General features: G+C 47.3%; 1 protein-coding gene across 1 annotated transcript in view; it reads left to right on the top strand.

Annotated features, from left to right (window-relative positions):
• Srrm4 (serine/arginine repetitive matrix 4) overlaps positions 1-13,239 on the top strand; it is a 99,726-nt gene that overhangs the window by 57,990 nt on the left and 28,497 nt on the right. The window contains exons 2-6 of the mRNA XM_042669654.1: positions 2,172-2,318; positions 6,359-6,445; positions 8,140-8,211; positions 11,418-11,444; positions 12,771-12,821. Of these exons, the coding sequence (XP_042525588.1) occupies positions 2,172-2,318; positions 6,359-6,445; positions 8,140-8,211; positions 11,418-11,444; positions 12,771-12,821 (384 nt within the window). The remainder of the gene's footprint in view (positions 1-2,171; positions 2,319-6,358; positions 6,446-8,139; positions 8,212-11,417; positions 11,445-12,770; positions 12,822-13,239) is intronic.

Genomic DNA, 13,239 nt, shown 5'->3' with positions numbered 1-13,239 from the left:
TGTACGTGTTCTTCTTGTACTTCTGCCTGGAATATACTTTTCTGCAGACACCTATGACAAAGTCATGCACAACTGTGCAGTAAATTAACACTTCCTTCCAAGTCTTTGTGACCCCCAGATATGTCTCACAGTTTCTAAGAGTTGGGACCTGGCTGGGTAATTCTGGCTTTCTACCTTTCATGAGATTATGGTCAGATGTCAACCATGGCTATAGTCTCCTTGAAAAGCTTGGTTGGTGTTGGAGGACCCACGTCCAAGATGTCTCGCTTGCCTAGCTGAAGTGTTGGTGCTGGTTGTTGGTGGGAGGCTTTGGCTCCTCACTAAGGCCTCTCCACGGGGCTGCTTGAGCTTCCTTCCAACATGGCGGCCAACTTCCCCACTATTCAAGAGAACAAAGAGCTCAAGAGCTGTGTTTAACAGCCAGTTGTAGTCCCAAATAGTCACTGTATACCACTGTGGTCATTACAAATGAGTCACTACATTCACACAATCATCAAGAGGAGAGAAATAAGATCCGTGTCTGGGTAGCTTAAGTGTCTGACTGACGCTCATCGTGGGGTTCTGAGAGCAGGGTGAGTGGGGGGGAGCAGAGTTCTCAAGACACACAGTATACCTGTGACCCCCACCCTGACCCTCCCCTAAAAAATACTCCTGACTCCACTTGGTTCAGAGCCAGGACTTTGAGTGACAGGCTTTCCAAAGGCTGAGTGACCAGGCAATGCCTGGGCCTCACATCAAGAGATGATACCCATTGATGATGCCCCTGTATTACTGAAGGTCTACGTTGGTGGCAGAGGGAATGTGTGTGTGTGTGTGTGTGGGGGGGGGTTATCTCAGAATTGTCAGCAACTGCCACAAGTGGTTCATTGATTTACCAGGAAGTAAAAGGAAACAAAAAAAATGATGACAAAAATTCCACTTCCATGATCTTTTTGCTTGCATTGATTAGCTCCCTTTGCCCTTCACAACTCAACCACCCATGGACTGATGGGAGTCCCCTGTTTTTATTACTGGGGAAGCTGTAACTCAGTTTCTGAGTAACTGTAACTCTGTAGGACCTGGCTGGTCCCAGATTCTACAGAGACTAAACTCCATCTCCATCTCCACTAGGGCTCCAGGATCCTCGGGACATGCCTGAAACACGTGTTTAGCACCACACAGACCATGTTTTGTTTTCCTGTAACATATATGTGCCTAGGAGAAAATTCCATTTGTGAGTCAGGCATGGGATTAATAATCAATCAAGTGAACAATTTGTGACAACCCCCTGTAATAAAAGTTGTGTAAACATTTTCCCTTTTCTCATTCTCTCTCTGTTTCTTTCTCTGTGTTTCTCTGTCTCTCTGTCTTTCAAAGCATCTTATTTGTTATTTTTCACTGGAAGGAAGCACTTTAGCGCCTCTCTTTAGCATATTCAAATTGCCACCATCAGATAAGAGGGAACAGAGAAGGAAGAGAAGTGTAGATCTGTGCTTTGTCCTCCAATGAGATCTTGAGATGGGAAGAGAAAAGCTGGCTTCCAGTGTCAGTCTGTGTGTTAGTCAGGACAGGGTAGGATTTGCTCTGAAACCTGCCAGGTGCCCATGGCTCACCCTGGAATCCTAGCTACTCAGGAGGCTGAGACCTGAGGATTGTGGTTCGAAGCCAGCCCAGGCAGGAAAGTCCATCAGACTCTTATCTTCAGTAAAACTACTCTGAAAAGGCAGGAAGTAGTGCCATGACTCAAGTGGTAGAGTGCTAGCCTTGAGCAAAAAACGCTCAGGAACAGTGCCCAGGTCCTGAGTTCAAGCCTCAGGACTGGTACCAAAACAACTCCCCGTCACGCCCCCCCCCCCCCGAAAAAAAAACAACTCTGAAACCTGAGTAGCTTCAGCTAGTTCAAGTTCATTTCTGTCTTGTAAATTCTGAACTAGTTCAGGCAATCTCTGCCCTCAGGAGACTTTGCCTTTAGAATATGAAGCCCAAAAGTTAGTATGACCATGCAAGAGAAAGATAGAGAAGGCCCTAGAACAGAAAGTATCATGTCATTACACTCAGAGTCAAGATACCACAGATAAACTAGCAGCCGCCACCCCATTGCCAGAAAAGCTGGGCAACTGTAGGAGTTCTGAGCACTGGATGAAGTGTTTCGTGAACGCTAACACCCTTGAATCGTCTCTTTCCCTTTGTAGGGCAGAACCTCAGAGCAGTCCCATAGTTCCAGCCCAGGATGGATCATCAGAAAAGCTGGGCCAGGGTCTGGCCACCGGGACCTTGGGCACCAACAGCTGGGAGAGAGACAAGGCCTGCAGCCAGCGGAGTCCCAGCAGAGCACGCAGGTGAGGTGCCGCCCTTCCCTCGCACCCCTAGCTGCAGGTGCAGCAGCCTTCCAGACTCCTTCCACCCGGTAGGTCCTCTCTCTGTTACCCGCTCCTCCTTGAGACCCTTTAACCAGAGGTCGGTAAGTGCCTTCTGGAGGGGACCAGATGGTCCATATAAAGGCTCGTGGGCCCAGTGGCATCTGTCACAGCTGCCTCCATTGTGGCACAAAACACACGGCACAGAAATGCACACCTGTCGGCCTGCCTGAGACCCAAGGAGACGGTTTCTATGACAACAGGAGGCGGGCTATATTCGGCCCATTGGTCATCATCCCTGCCATTTCAGCTCCGATCTTTGCATGCAATCCCTCAGTCAGCGATTGGGACACAACCTCCAAAGCCTCGGCGATGCAGCAGGGGCTCGGCTAGCAAGGGACGGGGCCATGCCTTACAGAGGTCTGAGAGGCCGAGTAAGGGTGCCAGACCCTTCGATCTGTACTGAGCCCACCTCATCTGCTGCAGATGTTACTGAAAAAGTCAGCCCAGGCCTCGACTTCTAGTTTTAAGTTTTGAATCTTAAATGTGCAGGTACAGCCCAACCTATCTTTGTCCCACCCGAATATGTTCCAACACTCTCTCTCTCTCTCTCTCTCTCCCTCCCTCCCTCTCTCTCTCTCCCTCCCTCTCTCTCCCTCTCTCTCTCTCCCTCTCTGTCTCTCTGTCTCTCTGTCTCTGTCTCTGTCTCTGTCTCTCTCTCTCTCCTCTCTCTCTCTCTCTCTGTCCCTCCCTCTCTTTCCCTCTCTCTCTCCCTCCCTCCCTCCCTCCCTCTCTCTCTCTCTCTCTCTCTCTCTCTCTCTCTCTCCCTCCCTCTCTTTCCCTCTCTCTCTCTCCCTCTCTCGCCTTGAGTTAGCGTCCATTAATAACACAAGAGGGTTTCATTGTTGTGGTTCTATGTTAACAGACATGGTGCTTTGAGCAAGCTCACCTGACTTGTATTTCCATGCTTCCTTCCTCCTTCCTGTCCACTTTTCAAACAGTGTGTGATGGACAATGCTTAGTAGATGGAATTATGATACTATAGATCATAGATATAGTATATAGTGTATCATTATACTTTAATATACACTATCTGGTTATATAAAGTATATAGTATATGAAATAATATCTCTATATAGCATATAATATATAATTATGCAATCATTAGACTATGTTTTATTAATCATATCGATAGTAATATTATGTGTCCTATTCATACATATTCATAAAATATAATTATATATATACATAGAATATACACTTTGTCATTCAATCCTCTTCAGCACTCTTTCAGGACTAAGTCTCCCAGCCTTGCTCCCTTCCTCCTTCCAGATTTCTCTCTGACAGTCCTCTGCTTACATTCCTGCCTCCCTCCTCTTCCTCCTCCTCCTCCTCCTCATCCTCATCATCATCATCTCATGAGAATGCTCCATGTTTTGGAGTACTTAGGTCTCAGCCTGGGGAGCCGGTGTGGTGCTGCTGGGTGTTTATGGGAAACAAGGTGATTCTTAACACGCAGCTCCGATTCTGTATCCACGCCTCTCTCCCTGGGTCACTTGACAAGTGATCATTGGGCTCTTGGTGTGTGTCAAGCACTCTTAGGAGAAAAAATAACTTGGAAGTGACTCCCCCCTGCATGGATACAAGCAGATCATGCATTCCTGCACTGGGGGATGCTGGGCTCGGCGCTTCATAACTTGTAAAGTGAATCCAGCCATTAAGGACTTCATCCCTCACTGTGTTTGTTTTTGGAGACTCTAAACAGGGCAGCCTCAGGTTGGCTGGACCTCGTGATTCTCCTGCCCTCGTCTCTGAAGAGAGCCGGGATTACAGGGATGAAGTACCACACCTGACTAATGTTTATTTTTAACCTGCTCAAAGTGACTTTCTGGGGAAAATATTGTAGATGTGGCTATGCAGTGATTATTGACTGCCGATGAGGAGACCCTGATGTATATTCTAATCACTTATTGCTCTTCAACTCATCCCTAACAATCCAGCTTCTGAAATGGAATTAACTACAACAGTGCTTTGCAATGTCCTCTCTAATGATCTGGGTCATTTCCAGATGATTGGGTACACAAACAAGTTTGAGAAGGCTACTGTTTTGTTTTCTTGATTTGTTTTTTGATACTGATGTATGCAGGTTCCAATTCAGCTTAGAAAATTCCTAATCGTGCAGTCATTGGCACGTCAACTCAACTTCCTGAACCTCATTTTTCTTCACCTGTAAAATAAGACAAGAAAAAAATAAGCCGGGTGTGGCAGCTCATGCCTGTAATTTCAGCTCCTTGGGAATCAACGATCTCAGTTTGACACTAGCCTGGGGTGAGGGGTAGGGGGGTGGGAGGGAGGGAGCAAAACCCTATCTCAACAACAAAAGCTGGACAAGTAGGGCATATCTGTAATTCCAGCTCCACAGGAAGCATTAGTAGGAAGATTTCAGTCCAGGCTGAGCCCAGGCAAAAACAGAAGACCTAAAGCAAAAAGCACTGAGGGTATGGCTCAAGCAGTATAATCCCTGCCTAATAAGTACAAGGCATGGAGTTCAAATTCTAGAGTACAAACACTGCCTCCAAAAAGTTATGCCACCCTCAAAATGTTGGGTGTTGTTGCTTGTGTTTGCCTGTATTAGGGCTTGAACTCAGGATGCTGTCTCATTGAGGGGGGGCGGTTATTGTTTGTTTTTCCCTCATGGCTATCGCTCTATTACTTGAGCCACAGCTCTGCTTTCAGTCTTTTGGTGGTTCATTGGAGATAAGAGTCTCACAGACTTTCCTGACCAGGCTGGCTTTGAATCATGATCCTTAGAGTTCAGCCTCTTGAGTAGCTAGGATTGGATTTTAAGCACTCAGTTCAAAATGGTTTTGTGTGTGTGTGTGTGTGTGTGTGTGTGTGTGTGTACAAAAATACATAAAACCCAGCTGTCACCAGTGTCTCATGCCTATAATCCTAACTACTTAGGAGGCTGAGATCTGAGGATAACAGTTCAAAGCCAACCTGGGCAGGAAAATCCATGAGACTCATCTCCAGTTAACCACCAGAAAGCTAGAAGTAGAGCTATGGCTCAAAGTGGTAGAGCACTAGCCTTGAGCAAAAGAGCTCAGGGACAACACCCAGACCCCAAGTTCAAGCCCAATGACTGACAAAAAAAATACATGCAACCCTTAGTATATAATAAATGCAGCAATGCTAGTTATGTAGCTATCAAATAATATTATTTATCAAATAACAATATTATTAACACTGTAGCAACACTAGCAGCAATGCTAGTTACATAGCTATCAAATAATGATATTATTTATCAAATAACAATATTATTATTAACACTGTATATTTCCCACTAAAGTTTGAATTGATTGGCATGTTTTAATTTTCAATCAGTGATTCATACCAAACTATCTCTTTGCTGTGGGATAGGGTTTTTTGTTTTGTTTTGTTTTGTTTTTTAAGTCTCTGAAGCCTTCCCCAATTATTTCAATGCAGCCTGAGCATTCGAATTTAATTGAATGGGAAATAATTATCCTTGAAGAGCAGAGATTCCTGAGGTCGGTGGCAATATAAGATATGTATCTTCCTACATTAGAACTCAGCAAATACGCTCTTAATAATCAGCTGCTAACTTACATACCTCCCTCCTTCCATTAAACTTCCAGCAGGAAGTGGAGGCGAGGATGGGGTAGGGAGGGAACGAGGGAAGGGAAGGGGCTGGACTGCCACTTAATTATTTAAAAAGTGATTTATTTACTGAGGTGAGCCATTTTCAGATTCAATAATAAATCTATTAAGGAGCAGTTAACCTCGATAACTCTGTTTTAAATAATCAATTGCTGTTTGGGTAACATGCCCCGTCTGTCTCATTAGGCCGACATTAAGTCCTTATTTGAGACACTTAATCTGAATTGGGACCGGATCAACCATGAGTTGGTAATTAGGTATTTGCTATGGGTCTTTCATCTTCCAAAGGCCGTGTTCTCCCCTTGGAGGCTGGTTGTCCTGACTCTTAGTTTCCCCCCCCACAGTGTCTCACACACCAGAGATTTGACCCCACCACCTCCATCCCGAGGGAAGAAGAAAAAGAAGAAATCTATCCGGAAGAAGAGAAGGAGGTGAGGAGATTGGGATGGGGGCACAGGGGAGGGGAGGAAGGGCATGATGCCTTTTTGGGAGAAGAGCTAGAATTAAAATTAAGGGAATATGGATCTCATTCTTGGGTTCAAATCCTCTCTCTCTGCCTCTTCACTCAGAGTGACCTTGGACGCCACCTTCCTGGGCCTTTTTCCTTCTCTGGAAAAAATAAACAGCAATGATCTATGTAGACAATGAACTATGCAACTTGTGGGCAGGGATAGGAAGGGGAAACAGGGGAGCGGGGGGGGGGGGGGAAGCGCAGGAAGGGTCGACATTGCCCACCCCCCCCCCCAAAAAAAAAAGAAAGAAAAAAGAAACATACTCATTACCTGACTTACAAAATGGCAACCCCCTTCCCTGTACAACACATTGGTAATAACAATAAAATTATATCTATATATATTATATATAGTTAAATAGCAATGCTACGTGACTCTTAGGGGTGAAAATAGATGGAAACTCACTCACTGCTCCTGGTGTCAGGCTACCATTGTCAATAAGCATCATCATGGCCATGAATATTGAGTCATCATCATAAATATTAAATATTGAATTGCTACCAGCAATGTTGCACATTGACTCATTACTGTGAATATGGAAGACTATGAAAGGGAAGCCGATTTCAGCATCAGAAGGTGACACAAGGCACCACCTGGCTCTTTAATTCCTGTCTGTGATCTACCATGGCTCCCCATCTCAGAGATTCCTTTCTGTCTGCCAAAGTTCAAAGGTCAGGGTAATGGATGGTCTTTTAGGTTATTTATTGGACTAGAGGCTCTTTGGGGCTGTAAGTGTTTCTCTAGAAATGATTAGAAGATTTTTTTTTTCATATTTAAGAAGACTCCCATATTGCCTTGTAGATGGCTCCCAACTAGACATCAAGTATTTCTCGTATTCCAAACCCCACCCTGACCTTAAACTCAGAGCTAAGAGAATTAGGCCTGAGCCTCCCAGGCAGTATTTATAGGAACCTCCAGGGGGCAGCGGAGAGCAGTGCCAGGACCATGGGCTCAACTCCAGGTGTTTCTTTCCAAGACTCTCCTTCAAGTTAGGTCTACCAGGACCTAGTCGGGAGCAGTAGGTGGGTACCCTGAGATCCAGCCATGCTAGTGGAGGAATAGAGGAATGTTGAATTTCTCTATTGTAGGAAGAATGGGCATTTGGTGTCATGGCAGGAAAGTACCAGCATTGAGATTCAATTGTTTCTTCAGTAGGAATATATATGTACTTGGGGGAAAAAGTTAACTCCTTCAAAGCATACTTGTTGCTTGGACATTTATCTCTGCTATTATGGTAGGGGTTCTTTTTTTCTTTTTTTTTTTTCACCTGCTTTTTTTCCTTTGTAACTATTGGCCAACTTAAAGAGAAAGAAAAAGAAAAACAAACAACAGTTTTCTTACACAAATAGGAATTTCTGGAAGTTGCTATGGAAAACACCTGAGCCTCTTTCCTCACACTAGACCCATGTATCTGAGATGGAGACACCCCTTCTAATTAGGGCTAGGCAGAATGGTTCTGTTTCTCACAAAGTCACGTTAAAAAAAAACAAACAAACCCATGAGCCACCTAGGTATTGAGATGATCCTTCTGGAGTGTTCGTGAATGACCTTGTCTCAGGGATGGAGAGGAGGACATACCTCCCTCTGAGTCTGCCTCCCCCCTTCCCCCACAGGTCTCCATCCTATAGCCCCTCGCCTGTCAAGAAAAAGAAGAAGAAAAGTTCCAAGAAACATAAACGACGCAGGTATTGCCCTTCTTCTGCTGCTAATGAGAAAATCCCAGGTGGTGTAGGAATTCGGGGACCCGAAAAGCATCTCCTGTCATTTGTGCCACGTAATGATTCTCTCTGTGTACTGTTTGGTTGATCTGTGCCAATAATAACACTTGAACTCAAGGCCTGGGCATTGTGCCTTAGCTCTATTATTTATTGATTTATTTTTGCTCAAGGCTGGCACTTGAGTCACAGCTCTACTTCTGGCTTTTTGGGTGGCTCATTGGAGATAAGAGTCTCATGGATTCTCTTGCCTGGGTTAGCTTTGAATTATGATCTTCAGATCTCAGCTTCCTGACTAGCTGGTATTATAGGCATGAGCTACCAGTACCTGACTTTCTGTACTATTATTAGCATAAGTTGAGATTGTCGTTGGGATGACCAGAGCAGGGCTTGGTTAGAAGAAAACAGGAGGGTGTCAGGGGCCAGCCAGGCTGGGGGCTGAGCAGTAGAGATCGCTGATGGAGCCCAAGCAAGACCCAGAGCTGGCTCTGGTCTCTGCTCCTTGTTGGGACGCAAGACTTCCTATGTTGCAGACCATGTCATAAGCAGACACAGGACTCCAGGGTCTCGTTCGTTACTCCAGAATTCCAAGGAAGGCTCTGATGTGTGGGTCCGAGCTATGTCTTAGGTGATGGAGCGTGTTGAATACAAAACAAAACAAAACATGGCGGCCGTGGTCATCCATCTTTGTGGATGGATAGAGAGCAGAGTTGGGGGGTCAAAAAAGGCATTGAGAACCTGTTTCAGAAGATATCCACTATTCTCACCCATGTGCATGTACGTACGTACACACACACACACACACACACACACACACACACACACACACACACACACAGCAGGTACCTGGTTGCAGGGGGAAGAAAAACAAAACATTGGATCGGAAGGTATACCCCAGGGGGCTCCAATTTGTGCTCCATGAGCCAAGCTTCCGGTTTATAATTGGGAGATTCTGCATTGCCGCAGCCTCTCTGTAAGGAAATATTCCTGGGAATATTCTCGGAAGCAGCCATCCGTTCTGTGCATTGAGAAGAAGGCACACCAGCGGGCTGTACCCATTTGCCCACACTTGCCAGCTGCTGTGGGCACCAGGAAAAGCATGGTTCATTATTTCATTTCTGCTTCTCTGTGGCTTGCTATTCTCCCACACTGACTGGGGAATGACTTGTGCAATTACACCGCCACGGGTCAAAGGTAAGGGGTCCCTTTGGGTTTCCACTGCCTCTTTGAGCTCTCTTCAGAGTGCCTGCCAAATAGTCATTGTTGTTGTATAATAGCTCAGTCCCTGTGCTTCTAGAATGTTCTCGCGGACGGTAACCCTCACTTCCCAGCCTTCCTGATGCTATCCATCCTCATGGTTAAAATCAGACACAGACAAATTAGGAAGTGAGTCTAAGTCACGGGAAATGAGGGAGATGTTGTACATTTTGGGGGGTGAGAAATTTGGGAGGCTGTTGGAGAGGCGGTGACCTGCCCGAGAATCTCGACTGCATCTTGTCATCCGCCTCTGATCAGATAGAGATTCTCTCAGTGTGGGAGACTTTGCCACATCTGTACCCTGAAAACCGTGTGACTTCACACCCAAGGTTTGATTTTCTTGTAAGAAAGAGGTTGTTATGCACCAAAGCTTAGAAACGGCTTTCTCTTTCCCACCCCCCCTGCCAGGTCAGAGGTAAAAACAGGAGAAGGACAAAAAAAAACTGTAAAAGAGAGAGAAGAGGGAAAATTCGGTGGCTGGTCCATCCCAAAGTCTCCCCTAGTAAACTCCACCGGACTTTTGTTCCAGTTTCTCTAAGATTATGAAAGCCTTGGTTAGGGATGGCTGATTTTTCTTTTCTTTTTATGAAAGCTTTGGTTAGGGACGGCTGATTTTTCTTTTCTGTTTTTGAATGGGAGCAGGCACAGTCATGGAGATATGTCGTCATCTCTTAATTGACAAAGCTTAAGAGTACTTAAAAAAACAATTCTCATTTCCACACCTATTTCTTGAACACCCGATATGTGTTGTGAAATGAGCTTCCGGGATCCCAGAAACAGAACAGTTAACCACAACAACTTCTCTGCCTTCGACTTCTCTCCACGACAGTGGAGAGCATGGGGAATTGTAGTATGGCGACGCCCGTACTCTTACGAATGACACACCGGCTCTGAAGCTCGTCCTGAGATGGGGCGTGGAGAGCATGAGCTGGAGCTGCTCAGAAAATGGTTACAGCGTACCACAACGAGAGTAGAGGCATGGGGGGTGGCTCTGGAGATCGCAGCTTCTCTGAGCATCTCCTCTTCACAACACGGCCTTTGCTCAGGGTTTAGACAGGCGGGAGGAGTCTGTGCACGACATGTGCTCATCACAACCTCACCCATGGCAGGAGGGCCACGCTGGGGAGGGGGAATTGCCTTGGTGGTGGGGTAGGGATGGGGTGGGGGAATGTCAAGCAAGGCTTTCTGGAAAAACAGGACCTCTGCAAGGATGCCGGCTGACGGGAGGTGGCCAGGCAAACAAGGGGGATGAAGCAAAGGAAGAAGAGGAAAGAGGAGGAAGGGGAAAAGTAGGAAAGAGGAGGAAGAGGAGGGAGAGGAAAGAAGAAGAGGAGGAAGAGAAGGAGGAGGAAGGGGAGGAGGATGAAAAAGAGGAAAGAGGAAGAGGAGGTGGTGGTGGAGGAGGAGGAGGAAGGAAGAAGGAAGAAGATGAGGAGAAAGAGGAGAGGAAAGAGGAGAAGGAAGAAGAGGAGGAGGAAGAGGAGGGAGAGGAAAGAGGAGAAGGAAGAAGAGGAGGAGGAGAAAGAGGAGGAGAGGAAAGAGGAGGAGGAAGAGCAGGAGGAGGAAGAGCAGGAAGAGGAAGATGGGGAAAGGAAGAAGAGGGGCTCCTATGCCTTCCTTGTTCAACCTCCCCTGGGTCAGGACTGGCCAGGGCAGGGGCCCTGGGAGACCCACATTCAGCAATCACAGCAGTCTTCGTCTTGGTTGAACTGTGCGGGAGGAGGGCTGGCCAACCATCCTCTCCCTGAGACCTGACTGCAGATGCCAGACACTCACCTGTCTTTCTTCTCTCCCCTCCCTCTTCCCTTCCCCTCCCCTCCCCTGTTTCCTTTCTCCTTTGTCTCTTTCCCTCCTCCTTCTCGGTCCTCTTTCCTCCACCTCCCATGCCCTCCTGCTCATCCCCACCCCCCCAAAATCAGATCATTCTCCAAGAAGAGAAGGCACAGGTAAGAATCCCCCCCACCCCCAGCTCTTTCTTCTTCCCAGCCCTGCCCCCTTCTGTCCTCCTGGGCCTCACTCACAGCCGAAAGGCTGGACCAGCCCCACGGATAGGCCTCCCTCATGACTCCTACCAGCTGCGCTGGAGTCCTTCTTATAACCCTTGTTGATATCTGTCATAGTACATAGGGAAATATCACCCCCATGGCTCTCCAGAAGCCATTCCCGGGGGGGTGGCAGACTGGCACTTGGGGGGCACTGGCACTTGGGGGCCTGGCCCCTAACAGAGAAGAGCTCACCACAGTGTGGGTCCTGCTCTCAGTCCGGCCCCTGTGTGGGTTTCTGTGTTTTGTTTTTTCAAATCCTCACTGTTGTTGAGCAGGGGCTATGACAATGGTCCCATTTCACAGATGGGGAAACTGAGGCAGAGGCCATAAGAAAGCCCACAGAGAGCTAGATGGCCTCAGGGGCTACGTAAACACCCAGATCCCGACAAGGACAGGTGCCGGTGGCTTCTTCCATCACCAAAGCCACGTGGAGAGCAGTCAAGGCCCTTGTACCCGCTCTCTCCACAACTGGGTGGAAGGCGCCAATATCTTTCTTTGCTTGCCAGCGAGTGCCATCCGGTCAGTACCACAACCCGAGTCATGGTCCCGGCTCACGGTTGAGGAAATTTGGTCTCCAATTGGTCAGGGAGTTTGCCTGATGTCCCCTGGAGCTGAGCCTTGAGTTCACACCTTTCCATCGCACGGGTGAATCTGCTGCTTCTAGGGCCGAGCCTTCACCTGTAGCTGACTCTCCAGGTGTGACTCTGTTTGGATAAAATTTCATTTTCCTCTTGCTAGGACCCAGGCGATCAGAGTCTGGAGCTCACCTGTGTGATCCTGGACAAAGGTCTTAGCCCACCGAGGCTCAGTTTCCCCACCTGTGAAATGGGCCGTCATCAAATCGTGTCTCCACTCCCTTATGTCATGCACGCATTGGGATTGCTGACGTGAGGGACTCCGCCCAGGACCTAGCCTAGAATCAAGTCTGAGAAGTACAGATTTTACGGCTGAAGTCAGATTACCACTGCTCTCACTCAGCTACCAAAGCTGAACTCGTGTCCCTCAGTTTCCCCTGCATCCTCGGCCTGGGTGAGACTCAGTGTTCCGCACAGAGCCGTGCTGCCAGTGGGTTCTCTGCTCAGGGGTAATGATTGATATTGATGGCTGCCCATCTTCTGGATGCAGGGGACCTGCTCTCTGCCCAAGCACTTTAACTATTTGTCTGTGTCTTTAACTACATTTTAGGTATGCTTTCACCTTTGAATTAATGGGCTGTTTCTTCTTTAGCTCCTCTAGCCCCAAAAGCAAACGAAAGGAAGAGAAGAGACACAAGAAACAGTAAGTACACGCTGTCTTGAACACGGTCTCCAATCTGGGGAATTGCAAGTCTGGCTCTTTTTTTTGTTGTTGTTTTAATGCCAGTCCTATGACTCTACTTGGAGCCTGGGCACTGTCTCTGAACTTTTGCTCAAGGCTAGTTCAATACCCCTTGAGCCACAACTCCATTTTCAGCTTTTTTGTTGTTGTTGTTGCTGGTTGTTTTCATTGGAGATAAAGAGTCTCATGGGCTTTCCTGCCCAGGCTGGCTTCAAACCATGATCTCAGATCTCCGCCTCCTCAGTAGTTAGGATGACAGGCGTGAGCACTGGTGCCCAGCAATCTGACCTCTTAGTAGCCAGAATGTGAGCTGTCAAATACACAGGGACGGAGAAGAGAGGAGGTTGAGAGGGAAGGAGGAAGGGAAGGAGGAAGCTGC

Source organism: Dipodomys spectabilis, unplaced genomic scaffold (assembly GCF_019054845.1).
Source record: "Dipodomys spectabilis isolate Male_0828 unplaced genomic scaffold, ASM1905484v1 ptg000499l, whole genome shotgun sequence".
Lineage (NCBI taxonomy): Eukaryota > Metazoa > Chordata > Mammalia > Rodentia > Heteromyidae > Dipodomys > Dipodomys spectabilis.
Note: the sequence above shows the minus strand (reverse complement) of the source record. Positions and strands in the feature narration are given on the sequence as shown.